General features: G+C 42.2%; 5 protein-coding genes and 1 pseudogene across 5 annotated transcripts; all 6 read right to left on the reverse strand.

Moving 5' to 3' along the window:
- Positions 1–4,992: 4,992 nt before the first annotated feature.
- Positions 4,993–5,428, reverse strand: LOC143484340 (histone H3). Its single transcript, XM_076983026.1, has one exon. It carries the CDS (start codon positions 5,415–5,417, stop codon positions 5,007–5,009), a length of 411 nt encoding a protein of 136 aa, XP_076839141.1. The 5' UTR covers positions 5,418–5,428; the 3' UTR covers positions 4,993–5,006.
- Positions 5,429–5,961: 533 nt separating this feature from the next.
- Positions 5,962–6,378, reverse strand: LOC143484088 (histone H2A-like). The gene has a single exon (XM_076982586.1). It carries the CDS (start codon positions 6,358–6,360, stop codon positions 5,974–5,976), a length of 387 nt encoding a protein of 128 aa, XP_076838701.1. The 5' UTR covers positions 6,361–6,378; the 3' UTR covers positions 5,962–5,973.
- Positions 6,379–6,833: 455 nt separating this feature from the next.
- Positions 6,834–7,732, reverse strand: LOC143484264 (histone H1 pseudogene; annotated as a pseudogene).
- A 2,095-nt stretch (positions 7,733–9,827) lies between these two features.
- LOC143484320 (histone H2B 1/2) lies at positions 9,828–10,481 on the reverse strand. Its single transcript, XM_076982989.1, has one exon. It carries the CDS (start codon positions 10,479–10,481, stop codon positions 10,107–10,109), a length of 375 nt encoding a protein of 124 aa, XP_076839104.1. The 3' UTR covers positions 9,828–10,106.
- A 1,336-nt stretch (positions 10,482–11,817) lies between these two features.
- LOC143484346 (histone H3) lies at positions 11,818–12,242 on the reverse strand. Its single transcript, XM_076983031.1, has one exon. It carries the CDS (start codon positions 12,237–12,239, stop codon positions 11,829–11,831), a length of 411 nt encoding a protein of 136 aa, XP_076839146.1. The 5' UTR covers positions 12,240–12,242; the 3' UTR covers positions 11,818–11,828.
- A 499-nt stretch (positions 12,243–12,741) lies between these two features.
- LOC143484501 (histone H2A-like) lies at positions 12,742–13,139 on the reverse strand. The gene has a single exon (XM_076983245.1). The coding sequence runs from the start codon at positions 13,137–13,139 to the stop codon at positions 12,753–12,755; it is 387 nt and encodes a 128-aa protein (XP_076839360.1). The 3' UTR covers positions 12,742–12,752.
- Positions 13,140–14,155: the final 1,016 nt, after the last annotated feature.

Consider the following 14,155-nt stretch of genomic DNA (forward strand, 5'->3'; position numbering starts at 1 on the left):
CACCGATTGGCCAAATAACTCCAAACTTGGTACGCATCATCAATATGCACCTATGACACAGGTCCTTGACCTGCACCATCATATGTCCAATATGGCCGCCGCTATCGACCAATCAGCTTTCAGTACACCTTTCACAAGCTTTTCATATGCCAATTTTTTTTCTGCCTTAAAACGCGTTGTGCAGCCTAAACCGTAAGTCCTACTGACTTCTCCTTTGGCCAACTTGTAGTACTCCTCTCCGCTACTCAGGCGCAACACGCCAGCCCGATCCGACCATAGGTGGCGCTATAGCGCACAAAATCGCATGAAAAAGTTTACACAGGTGTTTCTCCTACACCGTATGTCCTAGAGATAAAATTCAAACTGCATCTGATCAGGCATGAGCTCATCTAAAAAAAGTTCCATTGAAGCTATATGCTCCGCCCCTTACATGTCGAGCTAATTTGCATAATATGCAAATTTGCACACATTTTTGAGCGCGTACTAGTCCCTGGATTTTTCACATACATGCACATATGTGGTATCCATGCGTTCAGAAGAGTCTGAACTTTAATTGTTATGGAGCCAAAGTGCACATTTCTGCACATGGGCGTGGCCACATGCATCAGAAGTCAAGCGTAGAAAATTCCTTCGCCAAAAATCCACATATTCTGCTGTATCTCAGGCATACTTTCATGTATTCACTCCAAATTTCACACACATGTACCTATTGGGTGTCTAGACCGGCACATACATTTTGGCAGACATGCACACCTAGGTGGCGCTATAACGGCCAAAAAACTCTCCTGCCCACACCGATTGGCCAAATAACTCCAAACTTGGTACGCATCATCTATATGCACCTATGACACAGGTCCTTGACCTGCACCATCATATGTCCAATATGGCCGCCGCTATCGACCAATCAGCTTTCAGTACACATTTCACAAGCTTATCATATGCCAATCAACATGAAACTCACATATTATGTTCATCTACACACCCTCTAAGACATACTCAAGTATGACAGAAATTGCACCACTAGGTGGCGCTATACTAGAATTTCCTGAATTACCCCTACATCTTTCTTACACATGCACACACATGCAATGGCCTACCTATAGGTTTCATATACACATTGCTTCACCCATACCTACCCAGTGATTGCACACACATGCTTACGCATCTCAGGCGTGCCAGATGGTGCCCATACCCAGTGCTTGGACCCCGTAATTGCCGCTTGCGGCTATATTTATTATTATTTTTCTCCGCATAAAACGCATACTGCAGCCTAGACCGTAAGGCCCAGGGAGACCAAACTTGGCAGACTGGTGTAGTCTGTTTGCGGGACCGTGCTAAAGTACAGAGACCCACATTGGCCTGATGGTGGCGCTATAGCGCAGCATTTTGCGTTTTGGTCCATATCTCCCACCCCGTAGGTCCTAGAAACAAAATTCCACTTCAGGTGCATTCCTTGGCTCCAGACAAACAAAAAAGCCTCAAGAACCATTAAGCTCCGCCTACTTAGATTTTTTGCTAATTTGCATAATATGCAAAACCTACTTTTTTATACTAGTCCCTGGTTTTTCATCGGATTTGTTCAATCTTGGTGTCAAAATATTCAGAAGAATCTCATTATCAATAAATTTGAACAAAATTGTTACATTTGCATACAGTGTCGTTGTGACATGTCAATCAATAGCTCTGAGGCGTGGCCAAATTCACTTCAGCAGCTATATCTCAGCAATGCTTTGACCTATCTTTATGAAAATGTATCAGTTGTTAGGGCACATGACTCAGAGGTCACAGGTCAAAGCTGGCCACGATTGTCCAATAGGGGGCGCTATAACATGGGGAAATTTGTTTCTCAGAAACCATTAGTCACATCAAGCCCAAACTTTACAGGCATCATCAGGGGCCCAAGTAGTATCAAGGCACACAATGATGACCTCATCACTCAAAAAACATGGCCGCCATGAGCCAATTAATTTTTATTTGAATTAATTGGCCATTTGACAGACTTACCATTGGCCAATCAACATGAAACCTCATCACTGTGCATATCCCAGGACTATGTGTCATACTGTGCAGTGTTGAAACATTTGGCCACTAGGTGGCGCTATTTGTGAAAATCATGCATAACTCCTCCAAATTTTCACTTAGGAACATGCAACTTGTTTCTTTTTATACCTTGCAGTAGACCTGACAACTTTGCAATTACAAGTCCTATTAAAAAATGCATACTTTTGTCACATTCATCAATTGTTTGAAAATAGCTCTTTAAGAACTAGTCCTAGGAATTTGATCCAATGATGGCAAAAATGGCATAGGCATAATCTGTAGACACTGTAGTTAACTAAATAAGGAAAAAATGTTGCATTTTTATTTGTCTGATTGGTCAATTTTTCCATTATATCCTTCTGGCCATGCCATAAATGACCTTTATTGCTATAACTCATAAACCATGTAAGTGATCAACTCCCAATTTGAAAGGCTTTTATACACTGAGGTCCTTGTGAGGTAGGCCAAGTTTGGTTCAAATTGGCCTGTCGGAGGCGCTACAGTACCCAAAAACCTGAGAAATCATAAAAACTCACGCAGCAATCTTGTTATGCAGAATACAGACAAGTAATGGGGCTTGTATGATTCAGATCAATGAGATCTATAACATTGCAATTACATCTCATAACAAAAAGTGCACTGCCTGACCAGAAATGAACCTTTTAATTCACCAAAATGTCATTGCATTACTGAGATTAATGAGATATCAGTATCATAGTACTTGGGCTCCATCTAGTGGCCAAACACCGAAACTGACTGAAAACAATTGCTCACATGAAACACCACACAAACGCACACAAAGCTGATCTCAGCATGTGATTTAGTTCTGTGATCTGAATCATTTTGCCAATACACATTATTTTGATCCTTTTGGGCCTTTAGTGCCTCAGTTGAATTGAATGTTTTGTCACATTGATTTACTTATGCATTTTTTCCACTCAAACAGCTTCTATTCACTTTTGGGTCTAAATGACCTATTGGGCTTCTTTTTGCCTATTGAGGCCAAGAGGCCAATTTGTTGGTCTAAAAGACCCTTTGGGCTTTTTTGCCTTTTTTTGTGTGAACCCGCCAATCGCCGCTTGCGGCTATATTTACATGTTATGTTTGTCTAATTAGTTTAACAATATTTCCATTTTATTACATTATTTTGTTGTTTTCTTCTAATATTTTAATTATTATTATTTGTCATTTTATTATTTTATTACCTTTTAAAATGTTTTTCTTCTTTTTATTCTGTAGAGCACTTTGAAGCATGTATGTACATGTATGAAAGTTGCTATAAAAATAAATATCATTATGATAATTTCCTCCATGATATTGCATATTGTAATGTAATATATATATATATATATATATATATATATATATATATATATATATACACACACACACATATATACTTCACTAGGCACTGGAAAGGTAGTTTGCGGATCAACAACTTGGTAATCAACTTGGTAGATAATGACAGAATCTCCCTCAGCGCAACAGTACTGGGCCTGTAACAATGAGGCTTTTTCATTGGTGGCTGGGGTGCAAATGCAAACACACTGCCAGTGAACAAGGATGCTGCTATCAGTAGAGAGTCTAACAAACCGATATACTGTACCTGATTCTCAGCTGTTCTCTCTTTCCTTGACGTTTTGGGTCATATTTCTATCAAAGTTTTTTTATCTGTCACAGTAACATTGATATTATGGCTTACATTGGATACATATGCATCTACTTTACACCTGTAAATACCACTGTGAGAGGCAGATAAGTTCCTGAATATTAGAAATATGATCCTTTTATCCCCAGTATTATTCCTTCATTCTGTTATGGTGTGACTGGAGCGATTCAGAAGTTTGCAATAATTTTGCACCTAGACACTGATATGTGTTTCCAGCAGTGTGGATCAGTGGTGACGGTACAGTTGATCTTCAGGAGCTGCATTGGTGCTGCTCTCCACACTGTGTTACGAGGCACAGTGACAGTTGCAATACACTGATGTGCGGGCTCTGAAATACAATGAGATAAAGAGAGAAATTAGGAGAGAATATTATGAAATATATGTAGATTTTACTAGTGGTTGATAAAGGATTAACTGATCAATATACACACACAAGAGGAGCGTTAGTCCTAGTTGACAAAAACGTGTGAATGCCCTCTGAATGTTATTTTGTTGGGTTGCAACGTTATAGAAGATGTTATTATAGGACGTTTGTAGGACATCCTGGTAAAGTCCAGGGGATTTTGCAGGGATGTTTGTGGGACATCTTTTAAACATCATGTATTCACCTGTTTTTACATTATGGTTCCATATTAGTGCTATTTATTGTGAAATATTTAATTTGCAATCAGATTTTTCAGCAGAATCTAATTCAATCTAATTTAATGGGAATTCACACTTCATGGCTTGTTCATGATTCCTCTGATCGTACCCAGCTCATCCTCGTTGAACTGTTACGAGCATGTCTGTCTTCTCCATTGTACTGATTCCTCTCATAACTTAATCTGCAATCATATATTTTTCATTAGCATTAAAAAAATAAATCAAACTAAAAATTCCTATACGGATAGCAAATTAACTCGAGAAAGGGAAACGACGTCAAACGGGAATTACAACGCATTTCTTTGTCTTCTTGTCACATGTACATTTATAATACGGAACGACTCTTTAGGTGACAGTGTGGGTGGCTCTTAAGAGCCGTTGGATTTTTTTTAAGTGACTAGCGCTTTACTTGGTGACGGCCTTGGTGCTCTCAGACAGATTAAACAGCTTCAAGAGTTGTTCAACATTTTGGCCACAAGATGGAAACCAAGCTTCATCGATATAAACATGATCATGTATGGTTTTATATTTGTAATGTCAGATGTACATTTGATATTAAAAAAAGAAAATACAATCTATTTGCTCATTTTGGAGGGAAATATATGAGTGGCTCTTAAAAGAGCCTTTGGGTTTATCGGGACCGTACTCAGAACGTTTAAGCACGTTCTCCGCGAATGCGGCGGGCCAGCTGGATGTCTTTGGGCATGATGGTGACTCTCTTGGCGTGGATGGCACACAGGTTGGTATCCTCGAACAGACCGACCAGGTATGCCTCACTAGCCTCCTGCAGAGCCATGACGGCAGAGCTCTGGAAACGGAGATCAGTCTTGAAATCTTGAGCGATTTCTCTCACCAGGCGCTGGAAAGGCAGCTTGCGAATCAGCAACTCTGTAGACTTCTGATAACGACGAATCTCCCTCAGCGCGACAGTACCGGGCCTGTAACGATGAGGTTTCTTTACGCCGCCGGTGGCTGGGGCGCTCTTGCGGGCAGCCTTAGTGGCGAGCTGCTTCCTCGGGGCTTTGCCACCGGTGGATTTACGGGCGGTCTGCTTGGTTCTTGCCATAGCGATGAGACTTGAGTCTTTAACGATGAAGAAAGATATTAACAACAAGCAAGCGAGAAGACATCCTATTTAACCCCAACTCCGACCTGCGCTCATTGGGCGTCTTCAATTGGACCGCCATTCATTGGACGGTCATTGTACGTCACCGTACGACAATTGGGCCGGGTTCTATAGCGCGCACATTTCAAAATGCAAACCAATACGCCCACTTTTCAGGTTAGTTCGCTGCATCGTTTTGGCCACATTAGTTGCGAAGCGTTTGTTCCTGTCCATTGTCCCTGTTAACGTTTTGCACAAGTTTATATCACCAACGGCCTCCCTTCCCTTATACACAAACACATTGCAATAGTTACTACAGCTATATGTAGAGACTTGCTTTCATACTATTTTGGGCATATCACACAAAGATGTGCATGTGAATACATATGGCAGGTGAAAACACTATTATATTATAGCTCTATAGTAGGTGGGAAACGCAGAATATCTGAAAAAATTGCACTTGTGTAGTCAGTGTGGGTGGCTCTTAAAAGAGCCTTTGGGTTGATAATGCAGATGTTTACTTGGTCTTGGTCGCCTTCTCGGTCTTTTTGGGCAACAGAACAGCCTGAATGTTGGGCAGTACGCCACCCTGAGCAATGGTGACTTTTCCCAACAGCTTGTTCAACTCCTCGTCGTTACGCACGGCGAGCTGAAGATGACGAGGAATGATACGAGTCTTCTTGTTGTCACGGGCAGCGTTACCAGCCAACTCGAGAATCTCAGCAGTCAGATACTCTAGCACGGCAGCCAAGTAGACCGGAGCACCAGCACCGACGCGCTCAGCATAGTTGCCTTTGCGCAAAAGCCTGTGTACACGGCCCACGGGAAACTGCAGTCCAGCGCGGGACGAGCGAGTCTTGGCCTTTGCCCTGGTCTTTCCACCGGTTTTGCCTCTGCCACTCATTTTTGTAAAATATAACGCTGTGCGAATAACACGAACGGATCAGCTCTTCCTAAGTGCGCATCAGATATAGAAAAATCAGCTCAACTCCTATTGGCCGAAGAGGACATATTAAATAACCAATCGTGAAGCACTCGACTTCCAAAGACAGCCCCTCTTCCTTCCACTGCTACTCTCCCTTTCGCACGTAGTGACTTCCGATTCTTATTCATATTATTCTTATTAATTTATGGACTCTCTAGAGTAAATGGGCCAAGAGAGGTAAAAACTCCCTTGGAATTTAAGATAGTTTTACAATGATGTGGTGATGTGAACGCCTAATCACATAACATTTTAATAAAGTATAATTTAAAAAGCAAAAGTAAATGGGCCAAAATCTACGTTACAATTTTCACCAGTGTATGACTAATAAATTACTATCCTGTCTATTCATGTAATATAAATAAATTACAAGCAAGGGATAGTCTTGTCTTTTGTGTGTTATTGCTACTATATTGTCTAATAATTTTATGAAGAATGGGATGTACAATTTCTTTCCATTGTCAGCTTTGTTTGAATGCTAATAAAACTCGACATTAGAGTTAACCTACTTACACTTCTGGCTATATTAAATTATTTCAACAGTGAAATAGAAAATGCTCTTTGAAAGGGAAATGTGGGTGGCTCTTAAAAGAGCCTTTTTTGGAGATCAAGACATGAAAACTTGAATGTTTATTTTTTCTTGGGGGCAGCCTTCTTTGCCTTTGCCGTCTTTGGCTTGGCAGCTTTGGGCTTTGCAGCCTTTGCTTTCTTGGGGCTCTTGGCTGCCTTCTTCGGAGCTGCCGGCTTCTTTGCTTTCTTCGGACTCTTTGTGGCTTTCGCGGCAGGCTTCTTCGCTTTCTTGGGCGACTTCTTTGCAGCGGCGGCGGGCTTCTTTGCCGCGACCTTCTTGGGCTTTTTAGCCGCGGCAGGCTTCTTAGCGGGCGACTTTTTCACCTTAGGTGCGGCTTTCTTAACGGGCTTTTTCTTGGTTTCAGTTTGCTTCTTGTTGAGCTTAAAAGAGCCAGACGCACCGGTTCCTTTGGTCTGCACCAAAGTTTCTTTTGTCACCAGGCTTTTGATTGCAAGCTTGACGCGAGAGTTGTTCTTCTCCACGTCGTAACCGTCAGCAGCCAAAGCTTTCTTCAGGGCGGCGAGAGACACGCCGCTCCGTTCTTTGGAAGCAGACACCGCCTTAACGATGAGCTCACCGACGCTGGGTCCCGCTTTCTTGGGTCTAGCGGCAGCTTTCTTCTTGGGAGCTTTAGCCGGCGCTGCGGCTGCTGGTGCTGGAGCCACTTCTGCCATCTTCGTAGTAACTTCTGGAACGAGATACACGTAAAGAACAAGCCTATCAGAGAACACTTCTGTGTTGAATTGAACCTCCCTTCTATCGAGGGGCCGGACTTAAAAGACGCATGAGGACGGTATAGACTCAATCTGCCAAGAACTCCGTGCTTGGGCTTCCGCGAGCAGCTTCCATTTGTGTTTTCTCATGACAAATATCAGCTTAAATATACACGCTAAAACAATCTGCAAGTCACGAAACAAAGCGTTTGGCAGGAGAAGGCTTTCGCGTTTACTTGCGTACCAGGAAATCTTATGCAGCCCTATGTCTTTTTGCGCAGCTGCCACAAAAAGGCAGTAAGTGACTGTCGCTCCCAATAAGGCATAGTGCATTTCGTGTGATTTCCGGCGTGAAATAGTGAAAAATCAAGGTTTATGTCTAGCAAGTCGTCGTGTGCACGTTGAAGGAGAGTCTGAGCAAAAGCAAGGAGGTGTTTAGAGCTTGGTAGTGGTGCGTGCAGTAGCTGAAACAGCCCTTCTGTAGGTGCAAGTAAAACACAGGCGTGGGATGCAAGATGTACCTTAGCTATGTAAGGTAATGGCTCCTACAGTGTGATTCTTTCAGCGTAGCGCCTTTTCCAAGTGTGTGGCATGATCGAGGTGAGGTGTCTGAGACTGGCACTCTCACTCGGGCAGGTACTCCACGTGAGGCGGGCATCCGCTTGTAGGGCCAGCATCAGGTGCGCCCCACTGGGGGGAAGCAACCAGGTGAGCTCTGTCAGAACAGGATTAGGTGTGCAAACATCCTTGAAATGCCCCAGTTTTCATTTTCATCACTGCTGTTGGCCCAGGATATCTCTACCCATAATGTGCATTAACCCAGGTTGACTCTAACCCTAATGTGGCATGGCCTGGCGGTTAGGGAACTGGTCTTGTGACCGGAGGGTTGTGGGTTCGATTCCCAGACAGGCCATGACTGAGGTGCCCTTGAGCAAGGCACCTAACCCCAACTGCTCCCCGGGCGCCGGGCTAGGGCTGCCCACCGCTCTGGGCACGTGTGATCCACAGCCCCCTAATAATCACTAGTGTGTGTGTTTGTGTGTTCTGACTGCACAGATGGGTTAAAAGCGGAGGACAAATTTCGATTGGGGTGTAAAAATCACAATTGTCAAAATATGGCACATTTCATTTCAATAAGATGAGCTCACTATAACCCTCATATTAAAGGTATCTTGTTCTCTTTCCAAACGACCCCACTTACATTTCCAGTCCCATACATATGTGTGTATATGAGAAGTTCTGCTCCCATCAAAATATCACACAAAGACTTGTCTTAACAGTTTTGCATTGCATTGCTCATTGAACAGCTTCTGCAGTTTAATGGCTGTCCTGCCCTGGCATGTTAAAGTGCCCTGCAGTTTATTGTTTGACTTCATTAAAACTCTAAACATCGAACTATTGCATTTATCTTGGTTTTAATAAAAATCTAAATATAAAATCCATGTTACAATTTAATTGGTATGGTAGGGGGGACTTCTGCTTTGACAAGAACAGGAACTTTTTGACATCACATGACCAGCAAATCCATGTTTCTACCCCCTTTTCCCATTGACACACCACACTGAAGTTCATTATTGAATATGAACTTATTACATTTAAAATGAAAAAAAAGTATATTTTGTTTTTGTAACCCTATGATATTTTAACTGCAACATTACCTTGGTTATAAATGTCACCACTGGAAAGCACAGGAACTATAGACTGCATTTTGGCTGTATAGCCAGTTTACATATGATGCTTTTATCCTCAGAAATGATGAAAGCCAGCATCTGTTATGGTAGAGGGCAGGTGAACAGGACAGAGTTGCTCTTCTACAAGAGCAAAGTAAGGATGAGCTAGTGGGCAGTAATGAGAAGGATGTTGATGTGAACCTGAATGAGTTGGAACAGGTCAGTCATGTACAGACACAGGGGCAGAACCAGAAGAAACAGGTTGAGATTATATATATATATATATATATATATATATATATATATATATATATATATATATATATATAAAGTAATGCATGTTTTATTTATTGTGACATTCTAGCAGTCTTTTACATTATGAATCTTTATTTTACATTTCAGCAGGTGGGCAAGAGAGATGTGAGAGGACAGGTTTTCACCTCATGTTTTCACACAACATATGTATCTTGACCTTCCTCACTAGATTACAAAGCAACACATCTGTGCAAAGAATGTCAATAGCTATTACTGAAATGTAACAATTTAAACACGGGTGTGAGGGCAATAAATCTTGCAGTAAGGTGACCCAATATAGATTAAAATGTTTAAACTGTAATTTAGTCTTTACTCGTAAGTGTGAAACAGAAAACTCATTTAGTGAGAATATGGGTGGCTCTTAAAAGAGCCGTTGGTTTTAAGCGACACTGTCGCGCTTTACTTGGAGCTGGTGTACTTGGTGACGGCCTTTGTGCCCTCAGACACGGCGTGTTTGGCCAGTTCACCAGGAAGCAGCAGGCGCACAGCGGTCTGGATCTCCCTGGAGGTGATGGTAGAGCGCTTGTTGTAGTGGGCGAGACGAGAAGCCTCACCAGCGATGCGCTCGAAGATGTCGTTCACGAAAGAATTCATGATTCCCATCGCCTTGGAAGAAATACCGGTATCAGGGTGGACCTGTTTCAGGACTTTGTACACGTAGATAGCGTAGCTCTCCTTCCTGGTCTTTCTGCGCTTCTTGCCTCCTTTAGCCGCCGTCTTGGTCACGGCTTTCTTGGATCCCTTCTTAGGCGCGGACTTCGCAGGCTCAGGCATTGTAGTTGTAGAAAAATAAACAACTGAATGAGAAACGGTGCGCAAGCACCTCGTTTATTTAGACTCTGGTATGCTAATTAGAACACACCCGCCCCTCTGCGGTGAAAACAACCTCTCCTCTCACACGGACCTCCTCTATTTGATCCGCCACCCCTTTGTGTAGTAATACCATTTAGTTTTTAATGCCGCCGAATAATTTTATGCGTTTGAATGTTACTCTATAACTCTAAATAAAACTTGCATTACTTTTAACTTTTCTTGGGAAGAAAACGTAGAAAGCTGTGCTAGTTAGTAGTTACGTCTCTGCGCCGATTCCTTTGTCTTATCGGTAACTTTAAATCCGTCCTTAAAATACTATAATGTTTAATTCATACTGTACTTCAATAAACACTTAAATAATCAATATTTTTACTATATTTTTCAGCAATGTTTTTTGATAGATCTCGGGTTGCATTAAGGTTCTTGTATTCCTTTTAAAGCACTTCGTAAAGCCCAACACCGTGTACTGGTTACACCATCCCTTGTACTTTTTCCGAATTACACATTTTGTTTAGGCAACTCAAAATGCGTTGATAGCAAGTCACTCTATTCTTTATGGTCTAGACCAGCTGTCCACACAAACAGGCACGCATTTTTATCAGTGTTCAGTCAATTTCTTCTCCTGTAAAACCATTAGGGAAACAATTCCACACACAAAAGATTGAACGAAGACTGTTTGCTAATACATACAATGCCCCCAAAATACACACATATAAATAAATCGTATCACTCTTCTGTATTAATCTTCATCTTCAGTCATGGGACATGATAACTGTCAAGTAGCTTCATATAAAATACGAATCCTGAATCCTGAAACCTGTAGCGGCAGGCAACCTGAAATGAGCTCAGCGCCACTATTACCCTTTTTCTTTACCATTATCAACATAATTACAATCACCATTATTACTTCTAATACTACCACCACTACCTGCAGCCAGTGACAAATCACTGGCACCAGGGTGTATAACCCTTTATATTTAAAATACTATTTTTTAGTATTATTGCCATATCGATAATATTTTATACTATATGTTCAAAATTGTCTTCATGTTGGAAGGTATTGTGTAGGTATACATTCTGATCCCATAGGTCCCAGTGACATTACTGCCCACAACAAAACAAAAAAATGTTCCCAATACAGATCTAAACTGATGTACTAAATTTCTTTCCTGTGACTAATATTTGGTGTAGACCTGTTGTCACTCGCAAAGCCGATGCGTATCTATGTGGCAACATGCTCCTTTTATATTGAAACAATTAGGTGGCTCTTAAAAGAGCCTTTGGGTTTTGAGACCATACTCAGAACGTTTAAGCACGTTCTCCACGAATGCGGCGGGCCAGCTGGATGTCTTTGGGCATGATGGTGACTCTCTTGGCATGGATGGCACACAGGTTGGTATCCTCAAACAGACCGACCAAGTATGCCTCACTAGCCTCCTGCAAGGCCATGACGGCAGAGCTCTGGAAACGGAGATCGGTCTTGAAATCTTGAGCGATTTCCCTCACCAGGCGCTGGAAAGGCAGCTTGCGAATCAGCAACTCTGTAGACTTCTGATAACGACGAATCTCCCTCAGCGCGACAGTACCGGGCCTGTAACGATGAGGTTTCTTCACGCCGCCGGTGGCTGGAGCGCTCTTGCGTGCAGCCTTAGTGGCGAGTTGCTTCCTCGGGGCTTTGCCACCGGTGGATTTACGGGCAGTTTGCTTGGTTCTTGCCATAGTGATGAGACTTCACTCTTAAAGACGAAGTAAAATAATAACAAACAAGCGCGAAAACATCCTATTTAACCCTAACGCGCCCTGCGCTCATTGGGCGTCTTGAATTGGAACGCCATTCATTGGACAGTCACTGTACGTCACTACGACAATTGTTCCGTGTTCTATCGCGCGCAAGTTTCAAAATTCAAATCAATACGCCCACTTTTCAGGCGGGTTGTGTTTCTTGCTCTACCCTAGAAGTTGCAATCTTCGTTTGCAAAATTTTAAAGCACGAAAATCAATAATTTCTTTTTACACAATCACAAAGCATATAATTGCTTGCTTTCATATGCGGCTGGTCGTTTTAAACAGGAAAATGTGCGTGTGCTTAGACGCGACTTGGCAGGGGACAGTAATGTCATTGAAAGTAATGCAATACTTCGGATAAAAACAAAATGCATCACTGAAAAATTGCACTTGTGTAGTCAGTGTGGGTGGCTCTTAAAAGAGCCTTTGGGTTGATAATGCAGGTGTTTACTTGGTCTTGGCCGCCTTCTCGGTCTTTTTGGGCAACAGAACAGCTTGAATGTTGGGCAGTACGCCACCTTGAGCGATGGTGACTTTTCCCAACAGCTTGTTCAACTCCTCGTCGTTACGCACGGCGAGCTGAAGATGACGAGGAATGATACGAGTCTTCTTGTTGTCGCGGGCGGCGTTACCGGCCAACTCGAGAATCTCAGCAGTCAGATACTCCAGCACGGCAGCCAAGTAGACCGGAGCACCAGCACCGACACGCTCAGCATAGTTGCCTTTGCGCAGAAGTCTGTGTACACGGCCGACAGGAAACTGCAGCCCAGCGCGGGACGAGCGAGTCTTGGCCTTGGCCCGAGTTTTTCCGCCGGTTTTGCCTCTGCCACTCATTTTGAATGATACAACGATGTACGAATAACTGAATTAAACAACACTCGCCTAAGAGCTCTTTAGATATAGCAAAATTAGCTCCACTCCTATTGGCCATAGAAGACATGTTAAATAACCAATCATGAAGCACTCGACTTTCAAAGCCAACCTCCTATCTATGCGTAGCCTACTTTTTACTGCTGACATAGAATCTTTGTTCCACTATAATTTTTACGTTGAGCCTTCCCCCTTTAAAATAGCTTTAAACAAGAAAGTACTTATGGACAGTAATAAATGTGAGACATTTGGTGTTCCTATGTCATTGATTGCCACATTGAGAGGTGTATATCTGTCCATGAACCAAAAGTATGACTGTGAAAACGAAAATTCTCAGTTTGTGCAATGTGACATAGTTGTCCTCCACCACAGTATATGTGAGAGGATATTTGATGTTAGTACGTACGTCTAAATATATAAATATGTCTGGAAACTCAGTCCCTTGGTATACTCTGTGTAGATAACAGTTCTTGCATTAGTTTTGCACAAAATCCAGACTGGGAAACGTACTGTTTAAGCATACTGATTATCTCTTCACACTCACACTACATTTCTACATCATTTCATATCACATGATTGCTATCCCATACGGTCATCATCCTTTCTGACATACAAATGTTCTTGCAGTTCCATTTGCTTCTTTCCTTTGTTTTACTGCTGTTCTGTAGTTTCTTTTAGTTATTTTGTGCTTGTGGTGCTATCTGGTGTCAACCAGAGGAGTGTGGTCTCCCCCTTTGAGCCCTCTCAAGGTTTCTTACTTGTAATATTTAATCTTGTCACTGTTGTGCTTACTCAAATGTTTGTAAATATATCTGGGCTTGCATCCAGATAATTGTAAAGCTGCTTTGTGACAACCCTATTTTGATTGACTCAGCTGTACTCCGTGTTATCTTGTGTTCTTTGGTACTGTTTTCTGGTCTTTATATTTAACATGTGTTTGATCAAACACATGTGAATCTCCAATTAAATTCTCGTAGCAT

This window comes from Brachyhypopomus gauderio, chromosome 20 (assembly GCF_052324685.1).
Source record: "Brachyhypopomus gauderio isolate BG-103 chromosome 20, BGAUD_0.2, whole genome shotgun sequence".
NCBI classification, from domain to species: Eukaryota; Metazoa; Chordata; class Actinopteri; order Gymnotiformes; family Hypopomidae; genus Brachyhypopomus; species Brachyhypopomus gauderio.

Coding starts and splice junctions, on each gene's coding strand:
- LOC143484501 (XM_076983245.1), bottom strand. CDS start 13,139: ATGAGTGGCAGAGGCAAAACCGGCGGAAAAACTCGGGCCAAGGCCAAG.
- LOC143484346 (XM_076983031.1), bottom strand. CDS start 12,239: ATGGCAAGAACCAAGCAAACTGCCCGTAAATCCACCGGTGGCAAAGCC.
- LOC143484088 (XM_076982586.1), bottom strand. CDS start 6,360: ATGAGTGGCAGAGGCAAAACCGGTGGAAAGACCAGGGCAAAGGCCAAG.
- LOC143484320 (XM_076982989.1), bottom strand. CDS start 10,481: ATGCCTGAGCCTGCGAAGTCCGCGCCTAAGAAGGGATCCAAGAAAGCC.
- LOC143484340 (XM_076983026.1), bottom strand. CDS start 5,417: ATGGCAAGAACCAAGCAGACCGCCCGTAAATCCACCGGTGGCAAAGCC.